The 17,863-nt window shown below is 41.2% G+C and overlaps 1 protein-coding gene across 2 annotated transcripts in view; it reads right to left on the bottom strand.

Moving 5' to 3' along the window:
- Positions 1 to 17,833, bottom strand: part of dlg3 (discs, large homolog 3 (Drosophila)) — a 66,008-nt gene extending 48,175 nt beyond the window's left edge. The window contains exons 1-4 of one of the 2 annotated variants that reach the window (XM_037262519.1): positions 17,540 to 17,833; positions 15,295 to 15,426; positions 9,432 to 9,523; positions 6,610 to 6,750 (exon numbers count right to left, since the gene is read on the bottom strand). In XM_037262519.1, coding sequence (XP_037118414.1) covers positions 6,610 to 6,750; positions 9,432 to 9,523; positions 15,295 to 15,426; positions 17,540 to 17,555 — 381 coding nt within the window. In that variant the 5' untranslated portion in view covers positions 17,556 to 17,833. Of the gene's footprint in view, positions 1 to 6,609; positions 6,751 to 6,988; positions 7,073 to 9,431; positions 9,524 to 15,294; positions 15,427 to 17,539 lie in introns of those variants that run through there. The other variant, XM_037262525.1, reaches the window with a different exon arrangement.
- Positions 17,834 to 17,863: the final 30 nt, after the last annotated feature.

Below are 17,863 nucleotides of genomic sequence, written 5' to 3' on the forward strand. Positions count from 1 at the left end.
TCATAGATGAACTGTTAGTTGCAAATCAAACAACTGCAAATCTTCAAACAACTGCTACTTTAACATACAAACAGAATACAACAATGAGCACTGCAGTCTTCGACATTCGTGATTCCGCCAATTTGCAGATTTTCTTTCTTAACCTATCCTCAGTTACTCGCACAGACGTCCACATACATATGTATACAGAACACATATCACGGTCTTCACGCTGATCTGTGGTAACAACTATGACTGCAGCTTAGTCGCCGACTTTCTTTGCCGACATGTTTTGACAAAACGTGGTGCTCCACTAAAAGCATAAAAATAAATTTGGACTTGCTTGTGTGTTTAAAGCCCCATCCAACCTCACAAAAAAGACCCGCAATTTAGTCACAATATTACTCACGGCATCCAACAAAATTTTAGCTTATATAAGAAGGGCATTTTGTGGAAACTACTACACGACACGACACGACACTACACTGTGCGGTGGACGTGCGTGTCAATAAAACAAACATAATATAAACCAATTATGAAGTTACTCTAGACATGTACGACCGATACCACCGGAAGGCGGAAAAGCACTATTTTGTCTGAGTAGAGCTCCGAAACTCACATCAACGTACTTCCTTGGCACAAAGACTTGATGCGTCATGATGGTGGCAAAATACTAGTTGGGCTGAAATTAAGCTCATAAATTCACCTCAACATTGTCACTTAGCACCAAAGTTTCAGAAGATGGCACGTATATTCTATATTCTGACTGTCTGCTGTATGCACACTTGCTCCATTTTTGCTCCTCTTATTTATTATGTTATTTGTTTATTTATTCATCACTCTTATTTACTCGTTGTTTGTGCCTTCTTGGTTTTATTTTTTTGTGTTGTTTACTTGTATGTATATTGTGTACTATGTCTTCTCATCGTGGGATTGTAATTTCGATTTCTTTGTGTGTCTTGGCATGTGAAGAAATTGACAATAAAGCAGACTTTGGCTTTGTAATTAAAGCTTTTGTCAAAGTGAAGCTCGTCAACTCACATCAACATAGGTACTTTGTGCCTCAACTGACTTCAACACAGCTCCCTGGCACCAAGATAAACATGAAGCTCCTCAACTCACTTTTTCAAGAATATGGCCCTAGTTCAATATTTTGAATGTGTTTTGTAATTCCTTTTGACTTAAAAATACTATTACATTATTTGGGGGGGAAGTTTATTCTCATATTAGATTCTTTAAAAATATAAATTTGCAATCAAATTGTTTTGACTTTAAGGTGACTTTTTAAATTCGTCATCATTTAGGGCTACATGTGGTCGTCATGTTTGATTGGTGGTGGATTATAACAAAGGGATTATGACTTTCATTCCTCATAAGACATTCACATCATAATATTACCACAGATTTATACTTTTAAACTGAGCAAAATGCATCCATTTTATGTGATGACTTTTTTTTCCGCAAACAAAACAACTTTATTCCCCAAAAAGTTGCGCTTTCCAGTCAAGCTTACTGCTATAAACCGACAGGATCTGCATTGCAGTCCATCCAGGAGGCACACACAGCAAGCTGCGCCACACGAGTAGCTCACCTCTTTTTAATGATGTTGTCTCACCGCAACCTACAGAGCTTTACCGAGTAGCGAGAGTGGAACTAAAAATCAAGGGAGCGCAATCTCCTTTTAGATGCATGGATTTTTTTGTTTTTTTTGACGGCAAGACACACGGCTTGAACGAAGCCAATCAGAGCGGTGCTGGGGCGTGGCTTGCAAAGCAGCTTGAGAGGAAGATGTGAGCAGATTGATCACGGCACGCATGATTGCAACACTGGCAACCTTGGCCTGGATCTAGAATGTTCTCTGCCCTTATGTATTTTCCGCTCAACGCTGTCAGATGAAGAAGCATAGTAATATACTACGTATGTATCCGCACGGTTATGTAACAAAAGGAGTGAGAGACAAATTTAAAACATGCCTTGGTTGGCGTAAAACAGGAGTGATGGAAGGATTTTACAATGCCTTATTGCGAAAATACAGTCATCAACGACGAGCCAAAATTTGAGAGTAAAGGGGGCAGAGATTAGCGGCGCTCTGATCAGTTAGCCGATTTTGGTCAAAATGTCAATGAATGCATTTTCATTTGCGGTCACAAAAAAACGATGGCATCAAAGGTCTGCTAAAAGTTGTCTTATCCTGTGTAGAAAAAATAATTTTACACACCTCAACAGTTTCTCATCTTTCTGTAGTCACCCATAAATAATTTTATTAGGGTGATTTTTCTAAACTAATTTTAATTTGTTTTTATTATGACAATGCTTTATTTTTGTGTTTTAGTTTTATTGTATACAGATTATTTGTCAAGTGCAAGGAAAGAAAAAAGGTAATTTACTACTGGAAAACTACAATTCTCAAACAAGTGTTTAACTTTCCTTCTCCTGTACAGCAATACCAAAATAAACGCATTTAAGATTAATCCCGAAATCATGAATGTCATGACATACATTGACTGAGAGGAAATCAAACAAAAATGTTCACTGTACTGATAATTTTTTTCAAGTCTTTTCAATAGAATTTGTTGTTAATTAACCTGATCCTTACATCATCCATAACTGTTTAAAATAATGGCCCGTAAACTCCCCGCTTAATTTTTTCCAAGAAAAGCAAACCGCTGAACTAAACACTGATTATTTTACATTTATTAATAATGTAATTTCAGAATTCCCGCTCACGCCTATAAGTTGGAGCAATTTGGAGCGCTTCGTGAGTCTAAAATGCATTTTTCTAGGATGTGGGAGGAAACCGGACTGCCTGAAGAAAACCCACGCAGGCTTGGGGAGAACATGCAAACTCCACACAGGGAAGGGTGGAGATGGAATTGAACCCGCACCCTAACCAGTGCTCTACCTATTATTATTATTATCAGTACCAGCATAACTCAAGGGGCGTCTGTAACTGTTGACCACCTGCCTGCGACCCATTTTTGATTCCAAACCATAGAGATGAGAACCACCGGTTTATGGATGGCAACAATAAGATGCATGTGCCAGCTAACTATAGCTAGTTACCTAGCAATCTTGGGGAATTGAAACCCAGCTAAAGTGTTAGTCCCAATACGATTTGACTGACTGGATGAATCCGAGTGAACAATGTGGGCGCATGACCAAGCTATGCTTTTTAAGATGAAAATCCTCTTGTGAGACTCAAAGCTGGTTTGTGAAACGTGCACAGCATTCACCTCACGTGCTTTTCTGTGCAATCTGCAAGCCTGCAGTCTCTCTTTTTTTTTTTTTATGTGCACACAAACCTTGATGAACACCGTGCCCAATTAAACAGCTCGGATCGGGGCCGCGCGGGAGTGGGGGCAAGCGCTCAGTGATTTATCTTGGCAAAATGAAAGCGGTGACCTGTGATCCAATGGAAAAAGACTTTGGCGTGTGATTTATGGCACGAGGTGGACGGAATTATCCGGCCGCTCTTCAACGGAGACATTTCTCCTTTTTCTCCACTCGTTGCCTGGCGGGCAAACGCCGCGCAATCCGCTCAGCGTCAGCTTCCCTTGTTACGTAAACCCACCTGGATACCATGGAACACATGCACCTCGCGTTCACGCACGCACACACGCACGCACGGGTATCGTAATATAACCCAACCCCCGCCTCTCCCCCCAACCAACGCAGACTGTTGCATTGAGTCATTGTGAAGCATTTCTATGACAAGCCATGTGACTTACTTCTTTGTCACCTGACCGGATGCGACACCGAATAAGGCAAGTCGGTAGTGAGGGTGGCTTAAAGGGGCAGCTCACAAGCTTCGAAAAGGGTGAGGATTTGAGACTTGTAACTATAGAAAGCCACTTGAGTGTTAATTTTACATCCCTGATGTCCATCTTAAGATGGAGGTACCAGTCATCTACTCCAAACAAGACAATTTATCAAACTACCAGAACAACGACAGTTGGGCTCACTGACCATCAAATTTGGTGGTGACAATATGTAGGCTTTGCCCAACACGGAGCAATGGTGAGCTGAAGCCACTTTAATCGATCGCCTAAGTCTAAAAAGTTAAAGTCAAAGTCGTCACACACACATCTGGGTGTGGTGAAATTTGTCCTCTGCATTTAAGCCATCCCCGCGTGATTTTGATACATCCCCTAAGGGAGAGGGGAGCAGTGAGCAGCAGCCGTGCCACGCTCGGGAATCATTTGGTGATCTAACCCCCCCAATTCCAACCCTTAGTGCTGAGTGCCAAGCAGGGAGGCAAAGGGTTCCACTTTTATAGTCTTTGGTATGACCCGGCCGGGGTTTGAACCCACAACCTTCCAGTCTCAGGGCAGACACTCTACTACCACTAGGTCACTGAGCTGGCATCAGTGGCGTGTCCGCATAACAATAAAATTTAATACAACAGTGGAGAGGTACCTTGAATATCTTTTAGTAGCGGCCAACATTGATTTGTGGAGGCCCGCCACAGCGTGTGTGGGAAATATTGCGGCCCTCATCAGAAAGATTCCCAAAAATAAATGAGTGTTGGCAAATACTGCTATGATACAAGTCATGTGGAATTTTATAATCAGAGACACCCTCTTGAACATGGCAGGAAAGCCGCTATGTATTGATGTCTATGCTGGCGGCCCAAGTTGTACGTGTTGTCCTTGCTTTTTCTAAAGGTATTTGTAATAACAAAAAAATATATATATTGGCCCAACAACCAATGTGCTATTACGAAAGCAATGTTTTCAAAAGGAAATGATTCACTTGAATCGGCATGATCCTTCACCTTACACTGGCCAACAGCCAACATCCATCTCCAACCCCACCAAGATTTCAATTGGGTTACTGGTCAAACTGCAAAATTCACCAGAAACCACATCCCCGTCACTATCCTGGTGAACATGCTTAAGGTCGCCCGAAGTGAGCTGGGTTAAAAAAAAAAAAGATGCCCTGCATGTATAGGCAGAATGGCGATGACTAGAGGGGGCATCAGTGAAGCATGCTACTCAACAGAAGCGGCGAGGGGAGGGGAGGGGAGGATAGTCGGAGTAAAAATAGAGAGAAGAAAATAGACGAGACGCAGGGAAAACAAAATGTGGCCGTCGGTGCATGAGAAGGCAGATGAGCAAAGTCTGTTCTGCGCATTCACCTTGCACCGTCTGCAACCGCTGAAAATGTGGAGGGTGCTAGAAAGGTGGAGGTTCCGACTAAGAACCTGATGAAGTGCGGCCCGTGGAAGGGTAGAGATGGAAGGGGAGAAGCACACAGTTTTTTCTTTTTTTTCAAAAAAGAGGTAGGGAAGTGAAAGGAGCAGAGCCAGATCGAGAGACAGAGGAGTCAGTAGGGATGCAGGCGGGGGAGGAATGTGGTTTCTATGGTAACGCCGGCTATCCGTTCCTGCGCTCTCCCTCTCTCTCTCTCTGTCTTTCCAGCCTCCTCCACACCATCCCTCCCTCCGTTCACTCCCTCCTTCGTGCAATAGAGGGAGTCTCACACACACATGCACACACACACGCACACACATGAATCCAGTGCCTCACTATCAAGAGCAACCATCTAGGAATGTGAGCATGTACAATGTGCGATGAGTCAATGTGTGGCATTGCCGCTTAACGCCACTAAATAGTCCCCCTTGGGGAAAAAAATAGGTCTCCATCATTATCATCATCATCGTGTGTTTTAGTGCAATATGACAAAATAATTCACAAATGTCGTCGAAATCTACTTTTTTTGACACATTTGTAGGTTTTAATTTACACAATCAGGATTTTGGAGTCGACCGCCGAATGCTCACACTTATTCAGGAGCCAAATTCAGCTGATTTAGGGCGGTAGGCGGGGACACCCTGGACCGGTCGCCAGCCAATCACAAGGCACACATAAACAAACGTTTGCACTCAAAATAACACCCACAAACACTTTGGAGCGCTCAATCAGCCTACCGTGCAGCGGCTTTGGCATGTGGGAGGAAACCAGACACGCTGGAGGAAACCCATGCGGGCACAGGGAGAATACGCAAACTCCACAAAGAAAGGCCTGAGCCGGACTCGAACCCACAACTTTTGCACTGTGAGGCGTTGTGCTAATCAATGTGACACAATCCCACCTCTAAGTTTGTAAAATATTAACATTTGAAAACAAATGGTTTGAAAATAGTTTCAGTAACTTGAGATAGGCCAATATTTCTTCTCCCAGGCCCGTTATTAAAATCAGACACCGACAATTGATTTTTGGAGCCGATATTCATTTGCAGTGAAATAAAGGTTTTTTTAGTTTGTATATTTACCAATACTAACACTTACCTTTGCTTAAGTTTATTAAACATCTTGTCAAATTTGCACCATGTTCAAGATCTTTTATTCTTCAATGAATTCATAATGAACAAAATAATTTGTTTATTGTTTCTATTCTAAAAAAAAAATCAAAAATGAAAGTGCATGGAGTTCCCTGTACTTTTAGTTTTGAGCAAAGTTTTGAACTGGTCTTGGCATGCTTCAAAATGCTAACTTAATATCAAAGCAGATGATCAGCCAACTTTATAATTTTACTCACTTTAAACATTTAATTAATTCTTCAAGCACCATAAGAAAGTGTGCCATCATCATCAATTACAAATGTATGTAAAAAAGTCAGAAGAACTCACCTTTGGCACTTCGACATGCGAACGAGTCACCAGGGCACATACTCGCTCCACCTTGCGATCACTTCCTCGGCACGTCACTCGGATGCGGGAAACGCATTCACCCTCGTGCTCTTGATTCTGCTCATCTGCTTCTCCTGATTTCTTAGAGAAGACAAATAAAATGTGATTTGATGTGACTTAAAAAAAAGAATTGGGGAACTTGAAGAAGAAAAAAAAAAATCGCACAATAGAAAAATAGCAGGTGTATATATTAGCGAGTAAGTATCCCCAAAAAATTAAACACTGGATGAAGAGATAAAAAAAAAGAATGTGTAATCTGTCACGCTATTTGCATTCCATACACTTCTTGGGTTCATTAACAAAATGAACCACAATGCACCTTAAAATACAGCAGAGGGCAGTGTTCAGGAAAAAAGCCAAGTGGCCAAAGGTTAAAGCGCTTGTTCATGAGAGTTGAGGTGCCTTATGGAAGCGGAAAAGACAATGCAAGACGGGCCGGGCCCCAAGTGAGTCACAATGCACAGAGGTCTACAATCTCAAACAAGAAGAATTCCCTCTTTGCTTTGAGGGAGAAAAAAAAATGCTTGAAACTGAGGGGAGGTCAACATAACTATAAAAAGAAATGTGGGATTGTTGAAACTATGATGAATCTAAGATCCATTTTAAGGACGATATAAAAATGAAGCAAAAATTGGGCAATGGTTGAAAGGTTTGAAAAAGTAAATTTATGTTCCTGAATGCAGAGAAGGTTTTGGTGCTGAAATGTTTGAAAAGATGAGGTAAAATTCTCAATTGTTAATTCTGAAATAGGCATCACAGCGATGCACTCGGGGGTTTTGGGCACTAGAAGTCAGCTGGGATGGGCTCCGGCGCACCCGCAATCTTCGTCGGGATAAGCGGCAAATGGATGAATTACGAAATGGGACATTTTGAACTCTGCAGCTTATTGATTGGGTGAAAGAGACATCAAGCATTCAGACAACAAGCAAAATTCCAATGCGTTACAGTTTGAGTGAATTGAAGCAAGGTTTCAATGCATTGAAGTTTGAGCAAATTTTTGCAATACTGTATTTGCAAATTTGCACCCAAAATTTAGTGGACAACCTGATTTGGTGTGAAAAACTTTTAGACAAGTAGTCATTTGTCACCATCTTGTGGCATCAAATAACTCTAGTGGGTAGGGAGTGGCCAATTCATCACTTGATATTTGCTCTTTTAAAATAAAATTAAACGAAAACTGGTGGGGGGGGCGGGGTTTCTTACACATTTGGACATAAAATAACAACAAAATTGCTGATTTGTTCCACTTGAGTCGTCCTGTTGATTAAAAAAAAAAAAGTATTTCAAACCATTCAAATTTTAATTCATGATTATATATTATATAATTTATATTTCTAGTGTTGTAAGCATGAGGGAACCAAAAAATAAGCTATAAAATAGCTTTTATAGCTTATATTCTATGTTATAATTTTTTTATTGATCGTCCGATTAATCGGTTATTGTTATTTTATTGAGCTAAATATTGGGAATGGCAACATTCATTCATCCTTTGTTAAATCTGATCAAATGTATTATTGCGTTGTTTTGTCGCTGCACAATCACAATAAAAGCAGTCTATTCTATCATCTCGTATTCTATTCTATTATTATTATTACAGTCAGAACAATGAAATGCTCTTCCGCTAGATGTCAGGAGGCACAATGAACCTGTTGTCATTCTCATCGCTTTCTACTCGCTTTAAGCTCCCCTTGCAACCCGCCTGGCAGCTCCGCCTGGGAATTTGAGGAAGGAAAAGGCCTTATGTTGTATTTGGAAGCAGCAGCTATTTGCCTCTCTTTGTGACACACCAAGGAATGTGCAGACTCATTTGATTTCCCTCTCCCATCCTCCACCCAGGTGACGACACGGCCGGAATAATGATGAGCTCCTTCGCTGGGTGCCCTTTAAGCATCTCTCTCTCTCTCTCTCTCTCTCTCTCTCTCGCTGACCGAGGGATGGACGGACGGAATCAGGCAGCAAACAGCACAAATCACAAGGAAGCCGGGAGAAAAGAAAAAAAAAGAAGCTCAGCGAGGCAGAATGAAGGCGCACTTTTGAGTTTGTGCGCTTGACGTGGTTCCAATCTTAAGCAGATGACTGACGCGGAAGAAATAGGCCGCACACGCCGCCGCCTCTGATTGGATACGACGGGGCGGAATGATTTTGAAGGATAAATTTAATTAATAAATCTAAAAAATATCACAAGGCATAGCACAACAAAAATTCTTTCTCACATATTTCCTGGCTACTAAGATGTCACACATAGCATATATGATGGGTAAGGGCATTATTTCTGTCTAAATGAAGCTCCGCAATTGATTTCAAAAGAGAGAAATCGGCAGGTCTTTGACAACAAATACCATGGGAGGGATTCCGAAAATATTAGCAAATGACAAATCGCAAATAGGCGGCTTTAAAGTGACATTCTTATTTGGTGACGTGTCAAGATTTCAACAACATAAAACACTGGACAGTATATGTGACTCCAAATAGCGACATTCTGCCCAGTGTCTGAGCAACATGCAGTCAGTCTCCCTCTTCCAATACACAACTCTTTGCAAGCTAAAAATACACAAAGAGTCGTAATGAAAGGACTGGCTGACTTTGTGGCGCCGACCGAGCAAATGGCCTTTTGACTCCTCCTCCTTCCTGTCCCACTCGGCTCGCCTCGTAGGAGTGAGCGAGAGGCGCAGGTAGCGGTAGCGCACGGGCCACGTGTGGCGGCAAAAGCAAACAATTAAGCGTGTTTTACTCCCAACTGCAAAAACTGCTGCCAAATGTACCTCCAATGCTTCCTGCTCGCCATCTTCCTCTTCCTTCAGTGCACTTGGTTGCACATTCAGCTGCAAGGTTACCTCGTAACACTCTTGAATATCTATGAGATGAGAGGAAAAAACATATTTTATGTCTATATAGAAATCATATGAGAGTTGATGTCTCAAGAGAGACATGGCGTTTGTCTTTTGGTACTTTCAGACGTTTATAGTTGACTTGGTCAGACATTGTTGTTTTTGGAAAGAACTTGGCTCGATGAGCAGGTGGCAGGCCTTCAAAGAGTTCAGCTGATGTCACACATGGGAGTCGTTACGATGTAGACATGAGGTTAGCGGAGAATAAGTCATCTTTTTACAAAAGTTCAACAGGGCTCTTTGACAATGCTTTTTCAGCAACAAAGTCAAAGTCTGCTTTATTGTCAATTTCTTCACATGCCGAGACACACAAAGAGATCGAAATTACGTTCCCACTATCCCACGGTGACAAGACATAGTACACAGTATACATACAAGTAAACAACACAAAAAAATAAAGGCCTGCTAGCTTTTACCGTATTGGCCCGAATATAAGACGACCCTGATTCTATTCTATTATAAGACGACCCCCTCTTTTTCAAGACTCAAGTTTGAAAAAAGACTTTTTGAACACTAAATTGAATTTTTAGACAGAAAATAATTACAACAGTACCTCTGAAATCAAATGATTATAACAATATATTCGAGAGAAAAAGCAGGTTATTTTGCCTCATTCAAATCAAGCAGAAACAGTCTATCACGTCTTCATATCTGAACATTTAAATATGTAAACTTAAGTGCAATCACATTTGTAAATGAATGGCTTCTGGTTTTTGAAATGTAAATGAACCAATCTACTGTGATAAAAACAACAAAATTGCAATAACTGCATTAACCATCAAAGTGAAGTCTAACTGTAACTGTATTCTTGAAACAAATCTGAATAAGGAAAAATATTGCAATAAAATAATGTATACCGCTATTTTTCTTTTTTTTCTTCGTGACAGGGGTTCGCTTTGGCCTGGGGAGTTAAGTTCAGCATTCGCTTTAAAGACATCTGGCGCCATCTAGCGTTGTGAATGGGTATAATGTCTAGACTCCCACTTTTTCAATCTTATTTCAATGCAAAAAACACCGTCTTATATTCAGGTAATGTTTTTGATAAGAAAACTGAAAATCAACACTGTTCGCACGAGAACATAGACATATAAATCCATCCATCCATTTTCTGTACCGCTTGTCCCCACGGGGGTCGCAGGCGAGCTGAAGCCTATCCCAGCAGTCATCGGGCAGTAGGCGGGGGACACCCTTAAGTGGTTGCCAGCCAAGGCACACAAAGACAAAACACAAGAGTACATACTGCAATTTGTGTGAGCACTTCCTGTCTACTGCTGGCGTGCGGGCACCTTTCATTCCATAATTGCACATTTTTGAATCTTGATTTTGTGATTTTTTTGGGATATATATATATATATATGAAATATATGAAATTTATATATCTATAAAAATATATTTAAAAAATATATATATGAAGTATAGTCCCGAGAGCATTACGAGTATCTACTGTACTGTGTATTTGTTCTATTGTTCGCTGATGTCCCGACATGAGGTTGCACGTTCACACGTGTACAGACTTTCCCAAATACGTAAATTGGAAGCATTCCAACTCAAACAGACCACATGCATTCCTTCCCATGGAGAAAACATAACATCGTCACAGCGAGAAGATCTGTTGATGTTAGGGCAATGACTGATGAAAAATTGTGGAAGGAAGCAAGGGGGGTTATCCTTTCGTTACATGCAGAATTAGCGTGTTTGTATAAACCGGGCCTCCTCTCGTTGTCATGTGTTCATTCAATTGGAAGGAACATCCAACTGCTTTTTTTTATTGGACGGGGGAGCTGGGGCAACAAAAAAAGAAGAATGTGACCCTGTCCTGGAGTAACACATTGAATGGAAAACTAGGTCACAATTACAAACCAGGCCAAACCATTAATCCCACCGATCCCCCCCCCCCCCAAAAACAAAAATTATATATATGTATATATTCTCTGGCAAATTTAGGGTCCTGAGTAATTTAACCTGGAGATTCCCCACCCAAACAAAGCGTCATTCCTTCCTAGAACAAAAGTTTGAATGCACAGTTGAGGCAGCTTTTGTTTCTGACAGTGCAACCATGAAACAAATGCCAAACAATGCCTGCCAGACATAGTTATTTAACTCCAGTAAATAAATGAAAGTGAAAAATAAGAAATACATTACATTACAATAAATTTTTTAAAGACAGACAAAAATGAATAGGTAAATAAAATTAAGTAAAAATGCATTTAAAAATAATTCTGGTGATGCAGAGTAGAAAAATAAAACATATATTAGAAAGGTGACAATCTGTTGAGGAAAAGGATTAATATTTAAAATTTTAGGCAAAACAAACAAAAATGAAATATGGTAATAGAAAGATTAGTCCTGCAGCAAATTGGAAAAGGAAGCAGGTGACACCTACAGAACTTTGAATCATTATAAGAATAGGTCAAGTTTTACCACAAACATTTTAGTCAGTCGCAGTTCTAATTATTCCACAGGCCTATATAACTATGTCTATAAACTATATACCAAATAACGATAACATAAATAACAAGTTTATCGAACCATACGTGTCACTCCAACTCATTAAATCCATCAAAACCTTCATCCTCTGTGTCACTTAAAAAAAACGCCGCTGCTGACTCCGGAAGTAAATGCGGTGGTGACGTCGGACTCGCTGTCAGTTGCGGTTCCAATTATTCCGAAGGGCTTTATAACTATATTGTAGCGTTACCAGAGTAGTACCAGACAAGTCGTGGGTTTGGTAACCGGCTCTTTATTTAACAAAACAAGAGTTCAACGTACGAGGAAACAACAATCTCCGTCCCCCCTCCCACCCTTTCGGCCTCCCTAGGCAATCGGAAACTACTGAACTGTAACGATAAAAAGATATACAAGTTGTTACACTAAATAAACTATATATCAAATAACGATAACATAAATAACAAGTTTGTCAAACCATCTGTGTCATTCCAAATCATCAAATCCTTCAAAATCTTTGTCGTCCGTGTCACTTACAAAGGAAGCGGCTGCAGATTCCGAAAGTACGTGGGAAGCTTCTTCGTCTCCGCCGCTGACATCAAACTCATCGTTAGTTTCAGTTACAATTATTCCAGCCTTTCTGAATCCTGACAGAATGGTTTCGGTTTTCACTGAAGCCCACGCTGCGTCCATCCATCCAATGACGTCCAAGAAAGTTGCACGGCGCATTCTCCCGGTTGGCGTGAAGCTGTGCTCGCCGCCCATCATCCACTGCTCCCACAGGACTGCCTTAATGCTCCTAATCACGGAGATCTCAAGTGTCTGGAGTATTGTGGTTAAGCCTCCAGGAACGATGGCAGGTATGGAGCTGAGATTTTTTGATTTATCTCTTAACTGTGGTGTGATGTGCGCTCGCATGCAGTCCATCACAAGCAGAGCTTGGCGTGCTGCAAAGAGCCATCATTTCTTGTTCCATGCCCCGTTTCTCATTCACGTCGACTGCAACTGAGGGGGATTCGATTTTTGGCATAGTTCTTTTGTTTGAAAATGACCATTGGTGGCAATTTTGATCCATCTCCACAACATGCCAGCGCCACTGTGAAGTGTGATTTCTCATGACCAGTTGTTTGTATATTAACACTCTTCTGACCTTTTTCTGCTACACTTCGGCCCATGGGAATGTCAAACATGAGGGGAATCGCGCCCATGTTAATAATATGATCCGGTGTCACGTTGTGCTCACTTACATGCTTCTCAATGAACTCACGGAAACTGTCGATCTTTCCCTGGAAGTCTGCTGGGAGTTTTTGGGACATCGATGTCCTTGCTCTGATAGAGAGTCGATTGCGTTGCATGAAGCGATCATACCAAGAAGGTCCTCCTACAAAGTATTTTATCTTCATCTCCTTGGCAAGCACCTGGGCGTGGATAGAGAGGCGATTGCGTTGCATGGAGCGATAACAACAAGAAGGTCCTCCTACTACAAAGTCAATTCTATTCATGTTTATTGGTAAATACCTGGGCGTGGAGACGCAACTGCACTGTTGACAAGCCTCTCCTGGCAGCACATTGTTCAAGCACCCATGTATGAACTCGTTCCTCTAGCTTTGGCCACCTAGCTTTTAGCCCGCGATAGTTTTTTTGTTTTGTTTTTTGGTTCTTCATTTCACTAAGAGCAAACTCCGCTTTTCGCCAGTCCCTTACAAGTGTCTCGCTAACTCCAAACTTTCTTTCTGCCGCTCAATTACCGTTTTCTGCTGCATATTTTACTACTTGCAGCTTGTAATATGCAGAATATGATTTTTTGTTCGGTGCCATTTTTGTTAAGCCCTTCTCAGTTGTTTGCACGAGTTACAGCTAATGTTGAAATTATCAACGTAGGCCTAGAGTGCTTTCGTCCGGTTTAGTCTGAAAATAACATGTGAGGTGGATCTACTGCTAGTCTGTAATATGTGTTGATAATTTCACATATAAGCCACTCCTGAGTGTAAAACCCGGCCAAACGATGAAAAAAACTGTGACTTAATGTCCGCAAAATACGTTACATTAAGACAAAAAAAAAGTTTATATCATTTAGTAACCTCTGGAGCGAGAATGTGTCACTTCAACCTTCACACCAATGATCATGTTTTTCGGTAGCTTAGCATCAAGAAATTGGTAAAGCTGTGATTATGGAATCGCAAATATGCAATGAACTACAAGTAAGATAGTCATGGAATAAAAGAAAAACAACAACAGCACCAGCAGAGTGCCGCCTCACGTGGCCTCGAGCACGTGAAGGCAAGGAGCAGAGGAGAAGACCAAGGCGAGTGAGTCAGGACTATGCTTAGCTTTGTGATCCAAACCACATGTTCAATAAAAAGAATGAGCTTGCTGAAGACCAGCAAGTCAGGCAAAGACGCCACCGCTAGGTCTTCACAAAGACCTAGATGACCCAAACAGGCCAGAGCTGGGCTCTGGCAGTGATTGGCAGAGCTGCCGAGAGCAGGTTCATTTTTTTTTTTATTCGATTTGTCTGTCTGCTGTCTACTGGCACATTCTTTGTCAAGAATGTTTGGAATCCTCGATAAGAACCCAAATCCTTGCAGCATTGTAATGACCACATTCTATGCTTTTCGGTTTTCAAGTCCACCTCGTGAAAATATGTACCGCATACGTGCCAAATGAAATGCCAGACAGAAAGTTGAGGTTTAAAATACAAAAACATAGTTTTCACTTTTAACTGAGAGTTAAGGATGTTCACACTCACTGAAGGCTTCAGCGGCCACAACTCAATAAGAGAAACACTACAGGAAACCTCAAACTCATTGCATGAATGTGCTTTTAGAACTAAAGAAATGCACAGTGCCACGGCAACAAAAATATCACACAGACCATCACGGATCTGGTATAGTTAAGTATCTGAATGAAAAAACAAATAGTACAAGCCAGAAGTGGCGTAAAATAATTCAACTACACAGCACAATAAAGACATTCTTGTCAAAGCAGTTGGGCGCCTTTGTTTCAACTCACCCGCCACTAACGACTACTGACCACGTGTAACGCATGATGTTAAATCATGTTAGAGTTTGGACAGACGGAGCCCGTGGTAATGACAAGGAATGTTGTGAAAAGGTGAGTCAATCGCAGCGGAGCCTGATGCGGACGGAATGCTACTCGACTAAGGAGCAACCAATCAAGAAAAAATTGCTTACTTTTGTATACACACACACACACATACACTGGGGAAACAACTGCTGTAGCTGATTTGTATAGCCTCTTAGGACTGTGATGTTTTTTTTTTCCTCCTTACCAAGAAGCGCTTGGAAGAGCTGGCTGCCCAGAATAGCGGACACTTTGCCCACACTGGTCTTGAGGGCCTGCTCGTCTGGACTCGTCAAGCTGGCCTGGTAGCGTCTGAGCAGACCTGCTGCTCGCTCAGTGTCTATATCGACAAAAGAAAAAGGAAAACAAAAGTACTCAGGACAGACGTTTTTCCCAAAGACCATCTTCATCTTCTTTCGGCTGCTCACACATTAAATGTTGCGTTGCATTATATTAGGTTTCATGACTTGCTACATTTGTACACATCATTTGGACAAATGTCGAAATTGACTTTTTACACCAATTGACCACTCAATTTAAAATATCAAAACTATCAATTTTAAAGATCAAGTCAAAACTATGTTCGATTGCGCTGACTATTTAAATCTTCAATTAACTCTACAAAGAGATGGTGAAGACCCTGGGAAAACTACACATTTAGGTTTGATTTGAAATTGAATTATATATAGATAATTGAAATTCAAACATTTCATTTAAAACAACTTTGTTATGGAAAACCATAGGGACCGAGTTACTGCGAAAGGCCTTTCATTTCACATACTGATGACCCTGTATGGTCCTTAAACATCCATCCATCCATCCATCCATCCATCCATCATCTGTATGGCTTGTTAAAAAAATGAAAGCAAAGATTACTATTGTCTTCTCAATTCAACAAAGATTGGAAGTTATTCTTTTACAGCAATCTTCTCCCTTTTTCTCCAAACTGATTTTGGCTTTGAATCTCAGTCATTGGGCTCCTTGATTACAAATGATCAGTACCTGTCCTGAAAATAAATAGCGGTCTACCGCAAACAACAAACCACGTACTGAACAGCTGCGAGAAGTTAAAAGAAGCTAAAAGAAGTTTGTGAGAACCCTGATTACACTTGCCTGTCTTGTGTGCCGACCCTGTGAGTTCGAGTCCCACATATGATGGTGTGAAAGTGTGTGTTTGAGTGACCAAAAAAACCACACAAAAAAAAAATCCTCAGCTGTGAAGTCAATCCCCAGATTCCACTTTTCACCTTCAGCTGACATATTTGCACAAAGCACAACTGAACGCACCACCACTATGGAAGTACAGTCAAAGCTCGGTTTTCGACCACAATCCGTTCCAGAAGGAGGTTCGAGAAGTGAATCGTTCGAATTCCAAATCTATTTTTCCCATGACAAAAGGAATTAGTTTTTTAACCCGTTGGCCTTTTTAAGCATTTACTGCTCCCCCACTAGCTTTCTTTGGAGGCATGATTAGGGGTTAAAACAATCCTCAAAGTAACGAAACAATAACAACGAACGGAGTCAGTCGGCACCCGGGCCGCGCGGTCAGGTTTTCTCGGGTCCTCTCGGCTCACCTTGCAAGGTTCGACCTCCGAATTTTTGTTCGACAACCGAAGTAAAAAAAAAATCTCGAATTTTTTGTTCGAATTCCAGATTTGTTCGAGAACCGGGACATTCGAAACACAGTTTGACTGTACGGTAATCCCTCATTTATCGCGGATAATTGGTTCCAAGACGACCCGCGATTGGAGAAAAGCAGTGTCACCCTCTCATTCTTCACATACATAATTTTTTTATGCATCAATAAATGTATATTAAACCATGTAAGTCCATGCGATCATTAGAACATTAAATAATGATTTCAAACATGTAAATACTATCATAATTGTATGACTGACGTACAGAAAATAATGTTTAAATATTATAAATATGATACGTGTGTGTGTGTCTGTGCGTGCATACGTAACATATACATAAAATACACATACTGTAAATATAACAAGGTACAATTGTACGTACTGCAATTGTTTGGGCACTCCTTTTTATTTTGACTTTTTTTATGGGGGCGGGGGGATCCGCGATGTACTGTAGCCGCGACAAATGAACCGCGATGTAGCGACGGATTACTGTACACGTTTTTAAACTTGGGACAGACACTAACAACAAACTCTGTTAGAACGCCATTAAAGTGATCATTCAATGGAATACGTAAAGACAAATATATATAACCCTCTCCCCGGCCCCTAAAAAACGACATTACAGTTCACATTTGCCTTAAGCAATATGACGGAGGCTGTGACCGCCCGCCATTGGCAGATTCCGCACTTTTCTCTCCTCCATTGAGCACACTTGAACTCATCACTCTCCTGTCCGTAAACATCTACAGTTTGGACGAGAAGAGCAACAGGAAACAAGTTGTTGACACGTCATTAAAGTTCACAAACTCCACTCACCGTATTTGTGCACCATGCCGTGTCCAACTTCAATGGTGAGTTGTTGTTTTGGGGGGGGGGGGGGGGGGGGTTCCTATTACTTTTCTTTTAGGAGGCGAAAGGGAGTCCGTAACGTTCGCTAGTTCAGGAAACAAGCTCCAAAAGAGCTCTATCTTCTATCCTCTTCCCGCCCGCATGGAAAAAAAACCAACACAAAACAAAAAACAAGCTCCCTAGCTGGTACGGAGGTTCCCTTCACAACACGTGAAAAGGGGATTGTGCTCATGTCAACTTTTTGCCTACGTCCAGAGAGGCCGCCTAGGAGTTGTGCGATAGGGCTCCTCC

Source organism: Syngnathus acus, chromosome 10 (assembly GCF_901709675.1).
Source record: "Syngnathus acus chromosome 10, fSynAcu1.2, whole genome shotgun sequence".
In the NCBI taxonomy this organism is placed as follows: Eukaryota; Metazoa; Chordata; class Actinopteri; order Syngnathiformes; family Syngnathidae; genus Syngnathus; species Syngnathus acus.